Source organism: Eufriesea mexicana, unplaced genomic scaffold (genome assembly GCF_001483705.2).
Source record: "Eufriesea mexicana isolate 0111107269 unplaced genomic scaffold, ASM148370v2 scaffold1357, whole genome shotgun sequence".
Lineage (NCBI taxonomy): Eukaryota > Metazoa > Arthropoda > Insecta > Hymenoptera > Apidae > Eufriesea > Eufriesea mexicana.
Genome location: NW_016909472.1, coordinates 1,523,349 through 1,542,113, shown reverse-complemented (window position 1 = coordinate 1,542,113; position 18,765 = coordinate 1,523,349). Strand labels below are relative to the sequence as shown.

The following is an 18,765-nucleotide window of genomic DNA, read 5'->3' as shown; positions in this document are numbered from 1 at the left end:
ATATTTTCATCCATCGAAAATTTCGAAAATGCGATTTAGGTTCACCGAATTGCTCGTTGCACTCCTGACAGAATTATTCAGTGAAAGAACAGGAAAGAGTTCGGAAAATGCTCGATGAACCCTCGAATTCGGGGTTCTGTCCTTCGATCTCGAGATCTCGCGGAAAAAGGAAGAGCAAGGTGCAATAAATTACCCAGAGGAAAGCGTGAAAACTCTCGCCTCGAAAAAGCGTTCCCCTTTTTTTCCAGCACCGTAACCTTTTTATATCGCAAAGGTAATTCGTCCTTCAACGAGGCAGGAATTTTATTTCACTCAAAATGGCGATTCTGAAACGAAGGATGGGAACTTTCCCGCTTCCTCTCTCCGAGATCAAAGGTTGGCAAAAATATAATTCTCGCATTTCGGGCTGTTTCCCTTCCTTTAACTTCGTATTCGATTACGCGTTTTGGCACATCCTTCGTCCTAACCTCGCTGCACAGGAGCAATTATCTCGCTCTTTCTTGGCAGTCTGTTGGCACTTTGCCGTGCCGTTTCCACTTCAGGGACAGAGAGATTCTATCACCATTCTACTGTCTGACCTGCTAAGCCCTTTCTAATTCTTCTTCTACGATGTTTTACGAGCAACTAAATTCAGCGAATTGTTCTTTAAGACTAGCCCATAAAACCGCCGGCGTAAGAGTTGCGAGGAAAAGTTTTATTTGGAACGTGTTTGGCTTGTCTTAAGTAATATCTCCGTTACGCAGTATAGAGGCGGTCTCAAGAATCGCAACTTTGATCATATCTTTCGCGAACAAATTTATCGGGCTTGGTTCAATGAGCAGTGTAGCATTTATTGTTACCGACGAGATCGATTGCATTGGAACCCCTGGCAACTTCTCCACTGTACAGAAACGTAAATGTTTTTCCGTGTTTACGCGATGGTAGATCGTGTTTCGCTGTATTTTGTATTTTACGAGTCACGCTGTCGCGATTATATCCGCGATGGACGTGGCGAAATTCAAAATTTGGTTAGTCGGACGAAACGCGGCTTGGCATCCGGGATTGACATCGACAAAGTTCGGAACTAACCAGAAATCGGAAAACTTTGACAGCCATCGTTGGAACTATTCAAACCGCGGTAAACCACGTTACACTTGATCGAAGCGACAAGTTAGCCGGCTAACAAAGATTGGCCACAGGATAAATGAGGTCCAGTGATAGTTAACTACTTGTAATCATCTCGACCTGGACTTGAAAGCAGTAGAAATCTTTTCGGAAAACTCATCATAAAATAAAGACTTGTCGAAGGTCGCAGAAATTCGACTTCGAAATCAATTCCTTCGAAAATCCTAATTTGAGAGTTCAAAAATTGCGGGAATAAAATTTACAGATAATTTAGGAAATGGAGATTTAATAGTGATATATAATAATTTGGAAAGATGATATAAAATTATAGCATTTTGAGATTTGAGAGTATGCCGTAAGGGATTTAATTCAACAGATCCATAATAATCGAAACTAAGGTAGAGTTCACAAAGTGCGACCTGTTTGGCGATCTAGCAAGACTTAGGTAGATTTAGAGGATTTGTAGAAGTCCGCTAATATCTCGAGAAAGCGGATAACGTTCAATGGCATCTAAGAACATTTACTTAGAATCTAAGGAGGTCCAATAGGATTTAACTGATCGAGTTCGCTCGAATCTAATAAACCTCGGTATTTAGGAAAAGTTGATTATAGATCAACGATACGTCGCATCCTGCGTTTAACGAATATCTCATTTGAGTCACGCGGAAAGTGTCTGCGAATTTCTGTGGCTCGCCAATTAGAGGAATGCTCGGAAACCTAGGTAAAGTAGGTCAAAGTTTGGAAATTGGAAGTTAAAGGTAACACACCCGTTGGACGTGTAATTCGGTGGACAGTAGCAAACCACGAAATTGTACGCGAAATTGGTAGTAGATGGAAATTCTGCGAACGGAAGTGAGCTTAAGTCACTGTCCAATTACGAAACGCGTGCAAAATATGGCGTCCACCATAGAAAGAAAAAATATTTCCGTCTTCTTCGCACGATTATTTCCTAAATTATTCCACGCGTTTCCATTAGCTGAAGTTAATACAGAAAATTACCACTCTTGGGCAAGATATTAACCTACATCGAACACCGTATTTATTAATAACGCAGAACGAATATAATCCTGGAATTGCCAGACTTTGTTCTTACATATTCCCGTATCGGACTAAATATATATGGTGGTCGTTATTAATACCGGCTTGTAATCCTATGTTAATAATATATAAATTTACACCACAATAAATTACGCCACATTGCTCGTTATCGTCATTATTCCGCCATTAGGAATTTAAATCTCCGTTACGCGCCATTTGAATAACAGGCAAATAATAGGCAGCTGGATAAAAGCTGAAACACCGGGAGAATTTATCTCTCGGAGAATCTATTTTATAAAACGATTTATATCTACGATTTCTCTCGCTGCAGCGCGTACTTTGTAAAACGTTATCGTAAAATTTTACCACCGATTCGAACACATTCGCGGGGCAGATGTCGGGTCAAGTTAAAGAGAAGAAGAAACCGGGATTCAGCGAGAATAAAAAGGTAAAGTACACGAAGGAGACAGGAAGATCTCCATTTCATATGCGTCCCCAGGAGTAACCACTCTTCAGCGTGCTTAATGTGGATCTCACGTAGAAGAAAAATAGAGAAAGAACCGGGATTCATGCCCGAAACGTGGAGATCGTGCTAAACACTCCTTATCGTACGTAATTATCCTCGAATTGTGACACAGGGATATCTGAACGCTTTAATCGAGCGGAATTTTATTATATTTCAATTTCGAATATTTCCTCGAGTACTTTTGGCAGAATCTTGATATTTCGCGACTATTGTCGCGTTGCAGGCTTTCTGATCGATAGAAGAGATGGCGGAGTTTCCACGTCGTTTCGCGTATCTCCGTATGGAACGAGAACTGGTTTCGAAATGGACAGCGGGGTGTCGGAGAACGGAAAACGGCACAGAGATCGGAACAGGAAGTGACCTGCGGCTGGTATATCCACGAAGCTGATTCGTGGCCGACGACGTGGAATGCAGAGGCAGGAAGTGCCTCGAGGAAACCATAAAGGATCCTCTGTGCGTACAGAATGGAAAAGGAATATCGAGGGGAAGATTTCTTCGTTGAGAGTGTGACAGTTCGAAATGCCAGGCTATACTCGACAGGAGTATACAGGATGGTTCTCACTCTATTTAAAAAGTTAAATGTACGGCTGTTGAACCGAAGAAATGGAAATAAATTATTTGACATCGAAAATAATTGGAATTTATTTTATATCAATTTCGATATACCTATTGTAGGATGGGTTCGATGTTATGACAAGTACACCAACTGTACGTAGTTATGGTATTACATGAAATTAAAGTACTCCTCTGCTGTGCAATAATCTTCGATGTTACACATACAACGGAGCCAAGCTAGGAACGAAATACTCGCTATTGTTTATTATTGCATTGCAGCAACGATCAATGCAAATTTTCAAAGTACGCCATGACACGGAATATCATTTTGATTGTCCGTGAAACGAACGAGCACGTATCTACACATGGCATACGTTCGAGAATTCATGAACTATCCAGCCTACATACCTTGCATTCGGATGTAATATAACAGACGATGATTTCTCGGTGCACATATTCCAGCAAATATGGAATAATTTACGCCACTAAACTCGATTCCATTCGATATTTCGCGAGTAAAGAGAAGCATAATTCTCAGGTTGCTAATAGACAATAAATATCTGCCCGATTTATTTGAACCTCTATTAATCTTCATTCTATGTAAACACGGTGGCTGACACGTGTTCAATTTTGATGATATTCCACAAAATTCGTCTACCATAAAGATACCACGAGATATTTTAGGATTTAAAGATTGGCAATTTGAAGTCAATTAAGATCACCAATGGGTGTAAAAAGTAAGTTAGAATTTAGAACCTGGAAGATCGCAGACGTACACTATGAGTCCTGACAAATTGCAAATTGCATGTCTGCCATTTTAGGGAATTCTTTCCCGAACAATTAGAAGCGGGTAAACATCTTTCCTCCGTAGGTTCCATTATTCTCCCTTAATGATGTTTACCTAGTCTGAGTACACATGCTGATTCGAAGCTCCTAATTACGATTTGGCATGCGTACGAGTCCACGTGTGCGTAGTTTGCTGACCGTGTGCAGCAGGTGATTATTGTTTAATCTGGTGCTTTACCCGATTGAATTGTGTGTAAATTAAGCTAGAATATTAGAACCCTGTCTGTGTAACCTTTCACGATGTTATTCGTCCTTTATAACGATAAATTCACTGAACAGAATTATGAAAATACCAAAATTGGGAATAAATTCGTCCACTATTTTGAACCCAAAGTATTTCCCGCAGCATGAAAATTGGGATGAAGTAGTGTTCTCTAACGAACGTGCAGAACTTCTATGACACGAGAGAACGTTTGACCTCTAAATTTCAGTGTTCCCGGAGTTTCGTCTTTACTTTTCGATCGCTTTTCGCTCGAAAAGCTAGGACGCCTCGGTGTAAATTGCATCGGACAGCAGCGTCAAAACGGGACGAGAGTTTTACTTCTGAAACTCTGTTTTGTCCTCAGCAGCTGGGACCTAAAGCCATCGTGGACTTCTTATGGCCGTCATCGTAAACTACTTTGGTCACTCGCTGCCTCGCTCGTAACCCTTAACGGGACCAAACAAAATCCCCATTAATTGCCACTACGGCAGCCATCTTATTTCTAACCGCTCTATAACGACTTTAATTAATTCCGTATATTTTTCCCTCGAATCCTCCGATTTTTGCATCCACTATTCTTCTTTGGACCAAGAACACTCAATTTGAACACTCGACGGGGGATATCGATTCGTTTCAATTCGAATTCTTAGAAGAGAATGAGAGTTCTTCGGAATTTATGTGCGAACTAACGTATGGGAATTTTGGCGAGAACACTTGACCTCTTGAATTATAATAGTAACTTCTGCTCTCTGGAATCTGACGCCTCTGCTATTATGAACGGAATATGGTACGTGTATAATTAAACGACCAAGTTGCTTCATAAATATTATATCTCGCGTAATAAAGGTATTACAAGAGTAGAAATAACATTTGGCAGGAGTAGAGAATCCTATGGTTTCTGTGTATCTTCCGGTTACTCCGACGTTATCTTATGCTCGTCGTTGGGGTGGTAAAATAATCAGAGGCACCCCAAGTGGTTGTATCGTACTTTATACTTGGGATCGCTTAACCGAGTGAGCATTTAGCCCTGAGACACGAGATGGTCCCAAGTTGAACGTAGAAAATTTGATCGAAGATAAATTCCTGCCGGCATTATCGACGGATATTAACGTCAACTGGCGCTTTCGAGAGTCTATCTCGGAGCTGCTCTTTCTCGTAAACGTTGCCCAGTTAATACTGTGCAACTTCAATTACAAGCGAGCACCTTGTTTGCGTGCAAGAGATAAATCTTAAGCGTCTAAGTCGTCGGAAGCGAAGGAACATCATCAAGCACGCCGTCAATATCCACCTCGCGATGTACCTACCCGTTTACACGCAGTTTCATTAACAAATATACATCTGGCTTCTCGTCGCAAGAAGCTCCGCTATAATGTCTCTGCAATTTACTTCGTGTTTTATTCTATTAGATACTTGCACCGCTTGCAGAAGCTTTTCCCGAAGACGTGTCTTATCTCCTCTCTCGAGCAGCAAGTCTTACTGCTTTGCATACGGTGTACGTTAAAGGTTGAGCTCTGATTAATTCTCTGCTAACTATGTTAATTAGTAGAGAATTATTAAAACGATTCCTTCCACACGGTAGATTAGTAGAAGAATTAAATTCAAATCTATTAAATTTACCTTCCAAGGATATACCTTTTTGAACATGGATACGTCGAATTAACGAGACGATGGTATTTCGGAGAAAAGAGATGGAATATTTATAAAATAATGGAGATTGAAGGTGGAGGATATCAGAAGCGACATATTTATTCAAGTAAATATAACGCTTAGTAAACCGCGTCGCTGCAACGATAATAACATTATCGATATAACGAAACGTGAGGAAGAATTCATTAGATTGATCTGTGAAAATATCGCGAGATTACCAGATATAATAAGCGAATCGGGGAACAAAGATGAAGCTCTGCATGGAATCGCCGAAGAGGATTACGCGAACTTATTAATCTCCGAGCGAGAAAAGGAAAGAAGGGAAGGAAAATTGGGAAAAAATATTTCAACGCTACGTGTCGGTTCTTAGATCCCGGCATTCATTTCAGCGACACGTTTTCGCAACGCTCGTCATGGCTGGGATTTATGCGAGTTAGAAATCGCGCAGGGCCGTCGAACGACGCCGCGGATTTGAATGGCGTCCCGTGTAAACGGCGCGCAATCCTCTCGACGGCGTTTTCGCGAATAGAGTTCACGGATTATCTCGATGAGAACACCGTGGTCAGGATTAAAAGCGGACCGCTCGTCGCTATGGAAATCGACGTAATGCCGAACGATGATATCGCTGAGTTCCTGGTCCGAGCTTTTGGAAGAACGTAATAGCAGAAGGGAGCAAAGTAGCCGTGGATTAAGAGTATGAAATCGCGTGTCAGAGCCTCGAATGACGGACTATTTGTCGAGAAGTCGTTATCAGTAGTAGCCGCTGCATAAATATTTGATTTCGTTAGCATCGAATTAGGAATAATTATTTAATAATTCGCTAGTCAAACATGGTTCGCTAATTTTGTCGATCTCTTTACCAAGTATCCCACGTACGTATATCTGCTCACGGTATTAGAAATATTTTCGCTGCTCTAATTCAAAAGTACGAGGTAAGGTCGAGCAGAAACATTGTCAATGTAATATGGAAGGAATCCCGAGTCCCTGAGGATCCACTGGTTCCAGACATTAATCTGGCAGGATGAAACGAGGCGTTGGAGCGATCACGCTCGTCGAAAATTTAATGGCCGCTCGAGTAACTCGATTCTTTTGAAGTGGCGCCCTCTTTGTGTGTATTTTATAGAAAATATCGAGGAAGTCACGAGGGAACCCTCCTAGCTTAAAACCTTAAACATCCGATTTAAAAGGAAGAGCTTATATTCGAGAGATCCATGAATATCCTCTACGTATTCCAGCTTTGGTCAATTTAGATAGTTCCACCGTATCGTGTTATCGTTATTCACCAGGTTCGTCCATTTTTCCCTGGACACACTTCGATATTTGGCGCGGAATTTTCACGTCCAGTTCGTCGTGGCTATCGGTAGCTTCGGCGAAATTAAAATCGCATCGGAGAAAACGTCTCTTTGTAGCTCGAAATATTATCTTTCCGAACGAGGAGCAGCAGAAGCGATATTTCAAAGGAAACTGTTCTTTTACTGCAAGATAGAGGAAGCGGATATTAAGCAAACGCATTACGTTTGGATTTTACTTGCAGCCTGTAAAGAATGCAATATATCCACGAGCAAGCTACGCGATGGGGACGCAAATGGTCATCAAAAAGTAAATTTTCCTTTCCTCCTTGAAACTTTACATTCCAACAGCATTCGAAGCGAAGCTTTCAGCCGCAGTGACGGAAATTAAAACGCAATGGCAAAAAGCAGAGGGATTCAAGGTCCCGGGTTGAATTCCGTATCGTTTTACCAAGTTCACTGCACCCTTTGCCCCATATTCGTTTTCCATTTTTAGCGAAGGCTATCACGAGCCCGCGTATTATTCCCCGCAGAATTTCGTTTCGCGATGATGCATGTGACGTCTGACGCATCTGTCGAGAATGCGACTGGAAATGAAGCTGAACGCTTTTATATTACAGGCAATCGGAATAAAAAGGAAGGGCGTGGCGCTGGGCGAATTAAAAATCACCCTCGCGTTAAACCCGACTCGCGATGGCTGATTTATTTCTTCAACTCGACGCGAAACCGACTTTTAAATGTTATCGGAATAATACTGAAAATATTATATACCGGGTGATTAAAAAAAAAGAAAAAAAAAGGATCGAAGATTATAAGGGTTTACAATTCACGCCGAGAGAAGTACAAAATATTTAATGAACGCGGATTCTGCGATCAGATTTTCCCAAGCATAATCGACTTATAGTATTTACGAATATTTTATATCACGAACGCTAGCTTTCCGATATTTTTTTCTGATAACACTTCAGCGTTCGCGATGATTAAATTGTATTTAATCCCTCGCTAAATATTGAACGTGAACAGAGCAATCGATTCGATTTCGTACACAACGAGAACAAAAATTTACGACACGACATAGAACGAAAATTCTGCTATCGAATTAGAAAATCTTTCTAATACTATTTCGAAAGTCTATAAACGTGTTTATCCCATTCCGTTCGCATAAAAATGTTGCACTGAGAATTCTATTTTCCACCTTTTTTATTCTTCCCGCAACACTTCCCAAGGTATCGAGTACGAAGCCCATTTTCAGGACGAATGGCATCGGAATAACGCGATCCTGGTTGCTGGAAGCTAACAGGACTCGCTGTTCCCCCATTAACCTTATCTCCTTTTCCGGATCTGTTTCCCGGTATCTTTATTTTTCAGTTCGCCACGCACACGCTCGTACACGCGGCGAGAATGGGGGGCACCGTCGAGACATTACAGGATAAGGAAACCTAAAGGAGTAGAATCGATTTTCCCTTTAGGAACACGGTTACGTAGTGTGATGATAGAACAGGGGGTGAGGTTTCGCGATTACTTAAAAAGAACTACGTACAAGCTTCGCTTCTGGGAAGCGATCCGGGTCGCAAAATTGTTTCCTTTTTGCGACTCACCCCCTATTACCAACTTCTTCGACTTCCAGAACTGAGTAAATTTCTTTGGGATGGAATTGGACTGGAAGAGTAAACAATCTTTGCCTCCACTTCTTGTACTCGCGATATCAAAAAATATCGACGATATTTTTGTTCAAAGATAAGCGAGATTAAATTTGTAACGAATGGTGGGTGTTAGGGGATGGAAGGTTTGGTTCGATATTCGAGAACGATGCAAATTTCGTTACATTCGTTACAAACCTTTCATTGCTGTTATATTATTGCCGCTCCATGTTTCATTCATTCTTTGAACCAGGATTCGAAAAATTTCAAAAATATTCTTCAACACGTACAATTTCCATGTTTAAAATACACCGGTTCGCGCACACGCGTAGAAAGTGGTGTAAGAATGTAAATGTAAAAATGTAGGACGATATAAACTCGAAGAGAAAAGTTAAAAATTCGACTGTCTCTCGATCCTAAACTTTCTCTTGAATAACGGGAAGATAAATGAATAAATAAATAAAAATGGAAAGCAAGAGACGAGCTGGAATTGCGGACCGTTAGAATAAAAGTGGAGGAAGATTGCAAATTTGCCCGACCGCACTCAAATATTTTGGGGCATAAATTCGCGGATTTGAGTCGGTTCCAGGGGGATGATGTTTTTATTTGAAAAACGTTTAAATATCCGCGAGCGACAGCGAGTAAATACACGCGGACAGAACCAATCATAACCGCAGCTCGGGCAATTTTCAAGCTTCCCGTCCCGCTTCTGTCGCGGCTATTTCAATTACAGCGATCCCATCGTTAACCCGGCCACGAGCATTCAAACCGGGATTCGCGATTTTTCCACCACCCTCGTCCACAACGTTTCTTCTCGCGGGAGACAACTTTACCCAGCAACTGGAATTTTTAATTACACCAGTGCAGAGAAAAGTAATCTTCCAACGAATCGTGGATCCACCCCTCCGCCGTTTTCTAATTATCCGTCGCTCGCGCGAAATAACGCGATCCTCCACGGATGCCATTCGATGACAAGGGTGGAATTCCTCTACGTCGAAAGGAAACGAAATTTCGCGAAATTTCCCTGACTTTTCGTCAACCGTGTCTCTCATTCGCAGGTGAAAAAGGTTTTCGAAGAAACGAGCGACGTAGATGGATGAAATGGGAGAAATTAGGTTCAAGAGCGTCTTGAATTGAAGCAATTAAAGCGTCGAGACTATTAAGATATTTAATTCGAGTTACGAATTATTGAGTACGACTACGGAATCGAGATAACCATTTCCTCGATGACGTGATCGAGTCATCTGGCGCCAGCACGAGGTCGAAGGACCTGATGGGCGCCACCCTGTGCTTGAATGTTCGACGACCTCAGGGTGCCGAGGTGCGCGCGCGCGCCACCCTTGGGTGGCGCCAGTCGGAATTCACGGTTTCGAGGAGGTGCGTCTCACCATCACGATTTTCTCCATGCATGAGATTATTCATGATTCTAAACTGACGTCATTCGAACCTGACATCCTCGAATAATATTGTAGAATGCGAAGAAAATTCTTTTCCGACAGAAATAAGAATACTACTGAAATTTCACTACGACTTTCAAATATTAGTATTTTCTATTCAATTGTTAAATATCGATACACCTATTCATGAAAGTGCTCCAACGCCTGGATCTTAAATATTTAACCAATAAAATTCACAACTTGGACTCGGGCTTTCAAAATAATATCACGCTAAAGGTAAGACACGAGTGTTAAAAATGCAAATGTTCGACAAGTATCCATTCGACTGGTTAAAAGGTAGTGACACGAGCGTTCGAATATTTCCATAAGCTTCTTCATTCGCGAAAGAAATCTAATCTATTCTCCAGGGAAGAGAAACGAGGTAAATAAGGAGTTCCCCGGGGTATTCTTACATGAAACACTACTACAGTTGTAGTTGAGCCGCACGTCGACCGATTCACGTGGAAAATTGATTCGCGTTAATCCACGCCGTGAGTTTCGATTCTGTGTCACGCAGGCCGGTCGCATTCCTCCGGGAAAGGAATTTCAATTTCTGAAACCGTTTCGTTGTCAACTGGTTACCATCGAGTTAGTCGTGCGTTGCGTTCGAATCCCTTCTTGCTCATGGTCGAGCGTTTTTCGAGGTCTTCCACGCGATGTAACCGACGAAGCGGATTCATTATTCGCTCTGATGACGTTTCACAATTGAGTCTCTTTTAATCCTCGCGCAGGTATCGGTCGAACGCGTTGTACCAGCCTTGGGCGATCGCTTTTTCGCTCATGTCCTGGAGTTCGTGTAATTTCCAGACCATCGAGTGTGCTGGGTGAAAGTTTCGAGGTGAATCGATATAATTGGCAGATATGAACTTGGAGAATTTTTTGACTGTCCGTCATGAAGTTCGGTACGATGATACGAGGAGAAATGAGCAGTTCACTGCACAAATTGATTAACTCCATAAAACAAAAAGTGGAGAAATGCAATGAAATAATGTAGTTATGACTATACCGAGTGCTTTGGCATTTAAATTTAAGATTTTTCAAAAAGCGGAGTTAATCGATTTGTGCCATCACTTTCTAATGCCATCAGCGAATTAATAACACCCTGGAGAGTACTCGAGCTTTCGTAATATATTTAAAGCTATCCTCGATCAATTCCTTATACTTTCATTCATCTACTCCTTTCAATTCCCATTTGTAATTACACGCACCCTAAAGCGACAAACGGCAACATGCAACTTATTATATTCCCGTGTTCCACGTTAATCGAGTTATTCGAGCTATTTAAATAGGTGTTGCAACAACATGGAACGATGCGAATTTCATCGCGGTAATCTTGGAACGTTAATCTAGACGGTGAGAACACCGGCGACACGAAGAAACAATGGCGGTCGCGATAAGAAGACCTCGCTGACTAGATGAAGGGTTAGGGCGAAAAATATAGCGAGCAACGGAGTGGCCTGCACAGCTGCCAGCAATTGCTTCCTTCGTGGAATTTTGCGACACGAGTTGCAAAGTTGCGAATTATACTCGTTACCTTTGTCTCGCGTTTCCATTCGCGTGTCTCTGTTTCAGCGATGGCAGTGCTGAAAACTTTGATTGGCGGTAACTAAAGAACCCGTTTAGGTTGTCGAGTACCATGGGTACAGAGAAATTTGCAGAATGTTGCATCGTTGTACTTTATGAGCTAAACTCGGGACTGTTTTCTAGTTAGATGATCATATAGTCGAGGTAACTGTAACAGTGGTCGAGTGTCAATGAAAGACCTCTCGTTATAGATTAGGTGGATATCCGTGTAAGGGATTTTATGGAATACTGATAGAGATATTAATCCTAATTTTATAAGAAAGCTAATTCAAACTATTTTTCTGAAAATTTTACGTATACCTACATGTTTCCTATTTTATTGCTGATAACTTGTATATCCGTCAAAGTATTTTACGTGTTGGACCATTTCCTGATATTCCAAGTTTTGCTCCCACGAAAACTGCTACTCGGGATTAAGAAATAATTAAGCTATCCTGCAGATCTTAGCGAAAGATACACGTTTCTCGTGTTTCAGGCAAACGTTTAATCACGTTAGACGTATACGAAGATCTTCAGGGACATAATTTGGATCCGACAAGATTTCTTGCAAGATTAAGGTGCAACTTCGCGAAAGCAGTCCCTAGCGCGAGTGCAAGCGAAAAAGCATGGAGATCACGTGTAGCGACTAACGACGTTAACGCATTGCAAATGAGCCCGCTGGGAAACATTATCCAAACGAAAGGTTTGCCTTTTGGGAACGCAGACGTATTACTGTTTATTGCCCTGAAAGGGACCGTTATAGATTATAATTTCACTTGGAGATCGAGAATTCCGTTTGTCGGAAGTAATACGCAAGAGTCGCGAATAACCTGGAAGGATTTCACCGACTGAGACTTAACCTAAACCTTAAAACTGTATTCGACAAACTGGAACCAAGGTTCTTGGAATTGCAATATCTAAACAGCAATCTATTAACAATTTATTATCCACGGTATCTATCAGACAGTAACGCGAGGTTCTTCGCTTCAACATTTCCGTTCTCCAATTTTAATAAAAAATAAAAAAAGATTTCCTCTGCAATTAATAAGCTCTCCCTAATTTGTAATAACCGAGAAGAGCGAACATGGCCGACCGTAAATTTCCATTCGCGAGATTTCCGAGGAAACAACATGCACCCCGATGTTCCTCCCTTCTCCTATCCATAACACCCCCTTTGATCCGTCCTCGTGGGCAACAAGAAAATAAAACTTCCCGCAGCTCTCTATACTTGTAAAAGAAGTACCTAGACGCGTCTCGATTCTGCCGGCCCATAAAGACTTCCAGACTCTCGACGAGAGACGGAGAGGAAGATAGATAGATAGAGAGGGGATAATATCGGTATTTTCGAAACTACATATTTGACGTTCATGCAAGCAAACACACAGGCTCTATCGAGCGACAAAGAAGCTAGTAAATTTTGTTCTACTTACTCGACCATGTCGGAATCCTTGGCTACTCGACACTGAACGCCACGATCCACCAGACATTTTCCGCTCACAGGGTCCGGAGGCGCGAGATTGATGTAGGGCGGCTCCTCCAAGAAGGTGATCCTCAAATAAAACTTCTCAGGCACCCCTTGAGGTGGCGTATGGGAGTTTCCTGGCCAAACGATGTCCTTGATGTCCAGACCTTCCTTCTTCCAGGACTTCCACACGCCGATCTGTTGGCACAAGTGAAACGGAAGATCAGTAAATTAGGAGTGGTTTGATGTAAGCTATACCCTTCGCTTAATATTATTACGTTAACGCGTCGTTCTTCTTTGTACTTGATTTTCACGAGACGATGTGGTATTAAGCGGAAAGACACAACTTCGTTAGTGCCGTATAGAAATTTTTGAAATATCCCAATGTATAGGAGGTTTTAACGTTAATTAGTGCGTGTGATGCGCTGGGCATAGTATGGAAGTTAGGTCTACCTTCAAAGAGCTTAGTTACACTTTGATTCTTTGAGGGTAGAGTAGGAAACGTTGGAGTAATTTAGGGAAAAATCTTGTTTCACGTTGCCAACGTAATTAACGTTCAGACGACACAGGATGTCCCTCAGAAATTTGTTTTCACGCGAATCGAAGATACCTAGCAGTGCACTGGTTAATTACGAAGAAAGGGGGAAAAAGTACAGTGTAAATTACCCTCTATTAGTGGAGCAACTTTATCGTGTAAGAAATGAGTACGAAAGTTATGGAAACCAGATTTGAAACGCGGTCAATGAACGTCATGATATTCGATGCCACTCGTCAGTTCGTGAATTGCTTTTCATTCGCTGCCTCGTTCGGAAAACCGCGGACAACCGAGATGGTGACGAATTTTTCTATTTTTCACACGGCATTGGAAACACGGGGAACTATATAAAAGCGGAACCCACGCACGCGTGTTAAAACACACGGTGTTTTTGTCAGCCTTTGTTCATACGTCACGAGAAATACTTCCAGAATTCATTCGACATCTTTCCCCAGTTCGCGTTTAAATTCGTCATTAAATTCCACTTTGGTGATTATTCGTACATCGCGATCTCGGTGCGAAATTCTCACGACGTTTGCTCGACGTAAGTGCTTCGTGAGAACAGTCGCAATCTCGTCGGCAGGCTAATTGTCAGAAATGAGGCAACATCGTCGAAGAATGTTATCCCTAATGTACACACGTTTCGTCATTATCGCGTTAAGTGGAATGAAAATAAGGGCAACGGGTGATTAGCTGTGTTCGCGAGGGCGAGAATTCCTCGCCTGATTTGATTAGCAAGTTCCATTTCGGTATCTCACCGCCACATACCATCATCCATTTTGTATCCTCACCGCGAAACGAGATCGATCTTATCCTTTGCGTCACGTCGCGGCGCCATTTTATACGTAATTTATTAACGCGCATGGATTCTCGGAAAATATCGAAAAAAAGCGCTGAAACTTTTGACACGCGTTTAATCAGTTCGTTGAAAGAGAGAAAGATAAGGGACACGTTTTCGAAAATTTTAGAGACATTTATTTACGATGGCTGCGAAAAACCGATGCCATTTTATTTCTCTGTGCTATTTCAGAGACCGCCAGAGCGAACATCGCGATTATACGTAAAGTCGATTTCCATTTAGCCGACAGGTTATATGCTAAACGCGAAAGTGAGCACGCTTTTCGCGAACGAAATGGCCTCGCAGTAAAGCGTTACGAGATTTGCTAATTTCTGCGTCAAAAATAAACTCGTTTCACCGTGACGACTTCATAAATGATCGAAAATATCGAATTATTCAATGCACCACCGCTGAACTCTGTATCGAAACTGAAACCAGCGAATAGCCATCGCTGATAAACGCGAAATTAAATAAGCAAAAATATTGAATCACCCTGAACCACGTGACGTTATCTTTATCTATCAACCTCGCAACTGGCCACGATCCACGAAAAAGGACGGCAAACCGACAAATGCGAATTAAACGCGGATAAACTTATCGACTCTCCCCAACGAGTCGAGCCGAATTTCCGTGGAATTTATTTAACGACGGGTTCGATCGAAATCGTTCAGCCAGACCCGGGAAATCCCTCTTTAAACGGATCAACCGGCGAGGATGCGTCATAAATTTTCGACGAACAATACCGGATAGAGAGCGGTCGAATTTTCGAGCGAAGCTTCGGCGTGGACAAAGTGGAAAGTGGAAATTGCGAACCGGGCGAAAAAGGGCCGTCTGCGACTTCATCGTCGTTTCGAATATGTAATAGGACGAGAAAGGGCGCGTCTCCTGTGTACGATCGGCCGACATTCGAGTATTGGAATCCGATACAGATACAGGTTGAACGTGTCGCGATGAAAATTCATTCGCCACCCCCCTGCGCCCTCCGCCGGCAGCGTCGTCGTCGACCCGAAGGCAAATCGCAATTTTTCATCCCTCTCCAGGCGTGGCTGGATCCGTGGAGTGACGGCAATTTTTCGCGTCACATTTTGATTAAGTTCGATGGCCGGCTTCTACCGGAACACGTGCGACCCGCGTTATTAAAAATACCGTCCATGTGAAAGGAACGTGCGAACGTATCGGGGGTGGTTTTGCGTTTGGTTTTTCCGTACTCTCCCCCTAGTTCCCTTTCTTTTCTAGGCCCGCCTGACGCCGAGATTCGCGAAGTCATAATTACGTGCAGGGATGAAAATATTTTTCTGTTATTGACAGATGTAAGGTAGAACGGAGTTTATTAGACTGTTTTTAAGAAGTTGTTTTACGGTTCTCTTTACGAGTAAACGCCCAGGTGGTGCGCACTTAATTCTCCAGCCGCTGAAACCGGCACTATTTCCTCTTTGGGGGTGGAAATTAAAACTGGAATTAATAACAAGTTTGTTTGCGCGATGAAGACGGTTAAGCGGATGTTGAAAAATGCCGCGAATAAACGGAGATTAATTATTACACATGGTATGCTTAACTATACCGAGAAAAATGTTATAAATTCCTAAACAATTACGATTCGTTGATGCAACACCTACAATATAGGGATGTTAAATTATCTTGTTTCATCACGTACTCGACGAAGTAGAATATTATTATCCAGATCCAATAAAACGTGTCTGTATCGTTGAACGCAACAAGCGCACCTGGAATGAGCCTCGTCATCTCAAGACATCCGGTCGGGATTGAGATTTACATGCCGTTCCAGATTTACGGAGCGTCATGTTCACAGTCACCGAGATTAATGGAAATAATGTACAGAAGTGGGGTTACGGAGAAGTACGCAATACCGGCAAGTAATGTTCACTGTCAGCCAGTTTACTGAGCCAGGGAGGAAATAGCGAGTCGCGCTTGCTCAGTCATACGCGTCGTTGCACGATGATTAATGACGTATACTACCTTTCGCGAGTATCATTCCAGCCCTCCACGTGGAGCTACAACTAGTTCCGGTTGTTTCTTGGCTTTCTGCCGTGAGGAATACACGGAATAATCGCGTTATGACTTCTGCCGCTTATGATTGTCTAGATAGCTGCGTCAACCGATTTCCAGTCGTTGCATAGGGTATGATAACGAAACTTCCGGTTTCCCGTTGTTATCCTGTCGAATATTAGTGCAGCGAGATCTACCAGGGTGAAAAGAGTAGCGAGGAAGAACTTACAGCGACGAGGAATAAAAATAAAAGAGAGAGCCGAGGTGGCAGAGGAGATAGCTGAGGATCAACGAGGATGAGAGGTTCCTGTGACAGGATGAAACGGTACAAAGACATCGAAAGGAGAATTCCAGCGATACAGGGAACTGGTGAGATCGTAAGAAGAATATCACTAGGATACAAGGGGAAGCGAAGTTTCTATCCTGGTAAAAATACGGCGAACCCTTCCCAAGCCATCGGGATTCCTGGAACACCCTACGACTCTGAAAGAAATGTACCAGAAGCCTGAGAGTGACAGGTTCGAATGAAACGTACAACGCAGAAGCTCTTTAACCCCCTATGGGTACTATAATTGGATGTATCGGTATAATTTGTTAACGAGGCCGTTATCGAATTCTCTCCTTAATCTGCTAGGATTTTTCACCAGAAACATCAGTCCAGTCCGCGAGTTTCGCTTACGTAACGAGGTCTAATGAAAGAAGAATTAATGATCCACCGCTTAATCACGATCCTCATTACCGCGGAAACGTCGTTAACGAATCGTGTTGCATGTAAATACGAGCCGCTCCATCCGGTTATCAGAAGTTGCGGCGGATCCTCGTGGGATCCACCGAGAGCGTGAGTAATGGCCTCGATCAATTTTCAGGGTCCATTAAGGGTGGATATCACGGAAACGAACGGCAGAGGCGATCATGTAGCAACCGGACGTCTTTTCGTCGACGTCTTCCTAATAAAGCTTGGCTAATAGGGAAATTCAATCAAATTTCGTCGAACTCTTTCGCGCTTTAAAGTATCTAGACTGACGCGTGAAGAAGGGATCATGGCAAATAAAATCTGCCAAGAAAAGACGATAATTTTCGCATTTTCTTTCACCGCGAATTATTATTTATTACCGGAATATTGCTCGAACGGGGTAGTTTCCTCGTTCATAGAGTTGCATAAAAATTGCAGTTCTCGCGAGGGCGTCGGAAGTAAAAGGTCTAATTGACACCTGCAAAATATACGATATAATGTCAAAGCGACTAAAGCCTCGGACGTTTGACGAGGTTAACCGCAATTTTATCAACGACAGCGTACTCTTTCAATGGAGCACAACTTTCGTGCAAAGGCCCGAGGTACTACCACCGATGGAACTTGCTGGAAAGTTCTCATATACTGCTCGATCTCGTTAGAAAGCCACCGTTAATCACATTCTATTAGCAGTCGTACATTAGAGGCGATGTTATGGCTTGTTAGGCAGTTTATTACTCCACCGGACTCCGTAGCATCTGCCTCGCTGTATCAGCCCGGTAAGAAACTTCTTCTCTCGTCTCTGTCAGCGTTTCGAGCTGTTTGGCGGTTCAATTATCTGCGATGTGTTGGATGCGACCGATAACGAAGCGACATCCGGCTAATGGACTAAGCCAATCTGGTCAGGCCGCTCGTAGAAGTGCCTACAGCGGATCACGGTCGAATAAATGCGATCATAGCTGGACGAATGTGATCACTTAATATCGATTAATTAGCATATCTCTTCTCCAACGAATCTTTCCATCTATGACCACACTGGATGACCACAGATACGAAATACAGTCAGCTTTACAACATTAATTTCTCACAGTAGACGATTTTTATGCAGAAGAGATGCTATTGTATATTCAACGAAGAATTATCTCGTAGAACAAAAAGAGTCTACGAGAAGAGCTACCTCGAGGCAGGATTTATCACTTGTAAGTACGAAACTATCTCAAGGCTATTAGCGAAAGAAACTTGGTCAGGATATGGTCCTCAGGCCAACGAAGAGTTAATTTATGACTGTCTTAAATTTCACTGTCTCAGACCTCGCCATTCAGAGCTCCTGCTATCGAACGAGTAGAA

The 18,765-nt window shown here is 42.5% G+C and overlaps 1 protein-coding gene across 1 annotated transcript in view; it reads right to left on the bottom strand.

Annotated features, from left to right (window-relative positions):
* The window catches only part of Nmdar2 (glutamate ionotropic receptor NMDA type subunit 2), a 154,887-nt gene that overhangs the window by 37,848 nt on the left and 98,274 nt on the right, over window positions 1-18,765 (bottom strand). Inside the window, exon 7 of the mRNA XM_017900755.1 lies at window positions 13,277-13,506. Coding sequence (XP_017756244.1) covers window positions 13,277-13,506 — 230 coding nt within the window. The remainder of the gene's footprint in view (window positions 1-13,276; window positions 13,507-18,765) is intronic.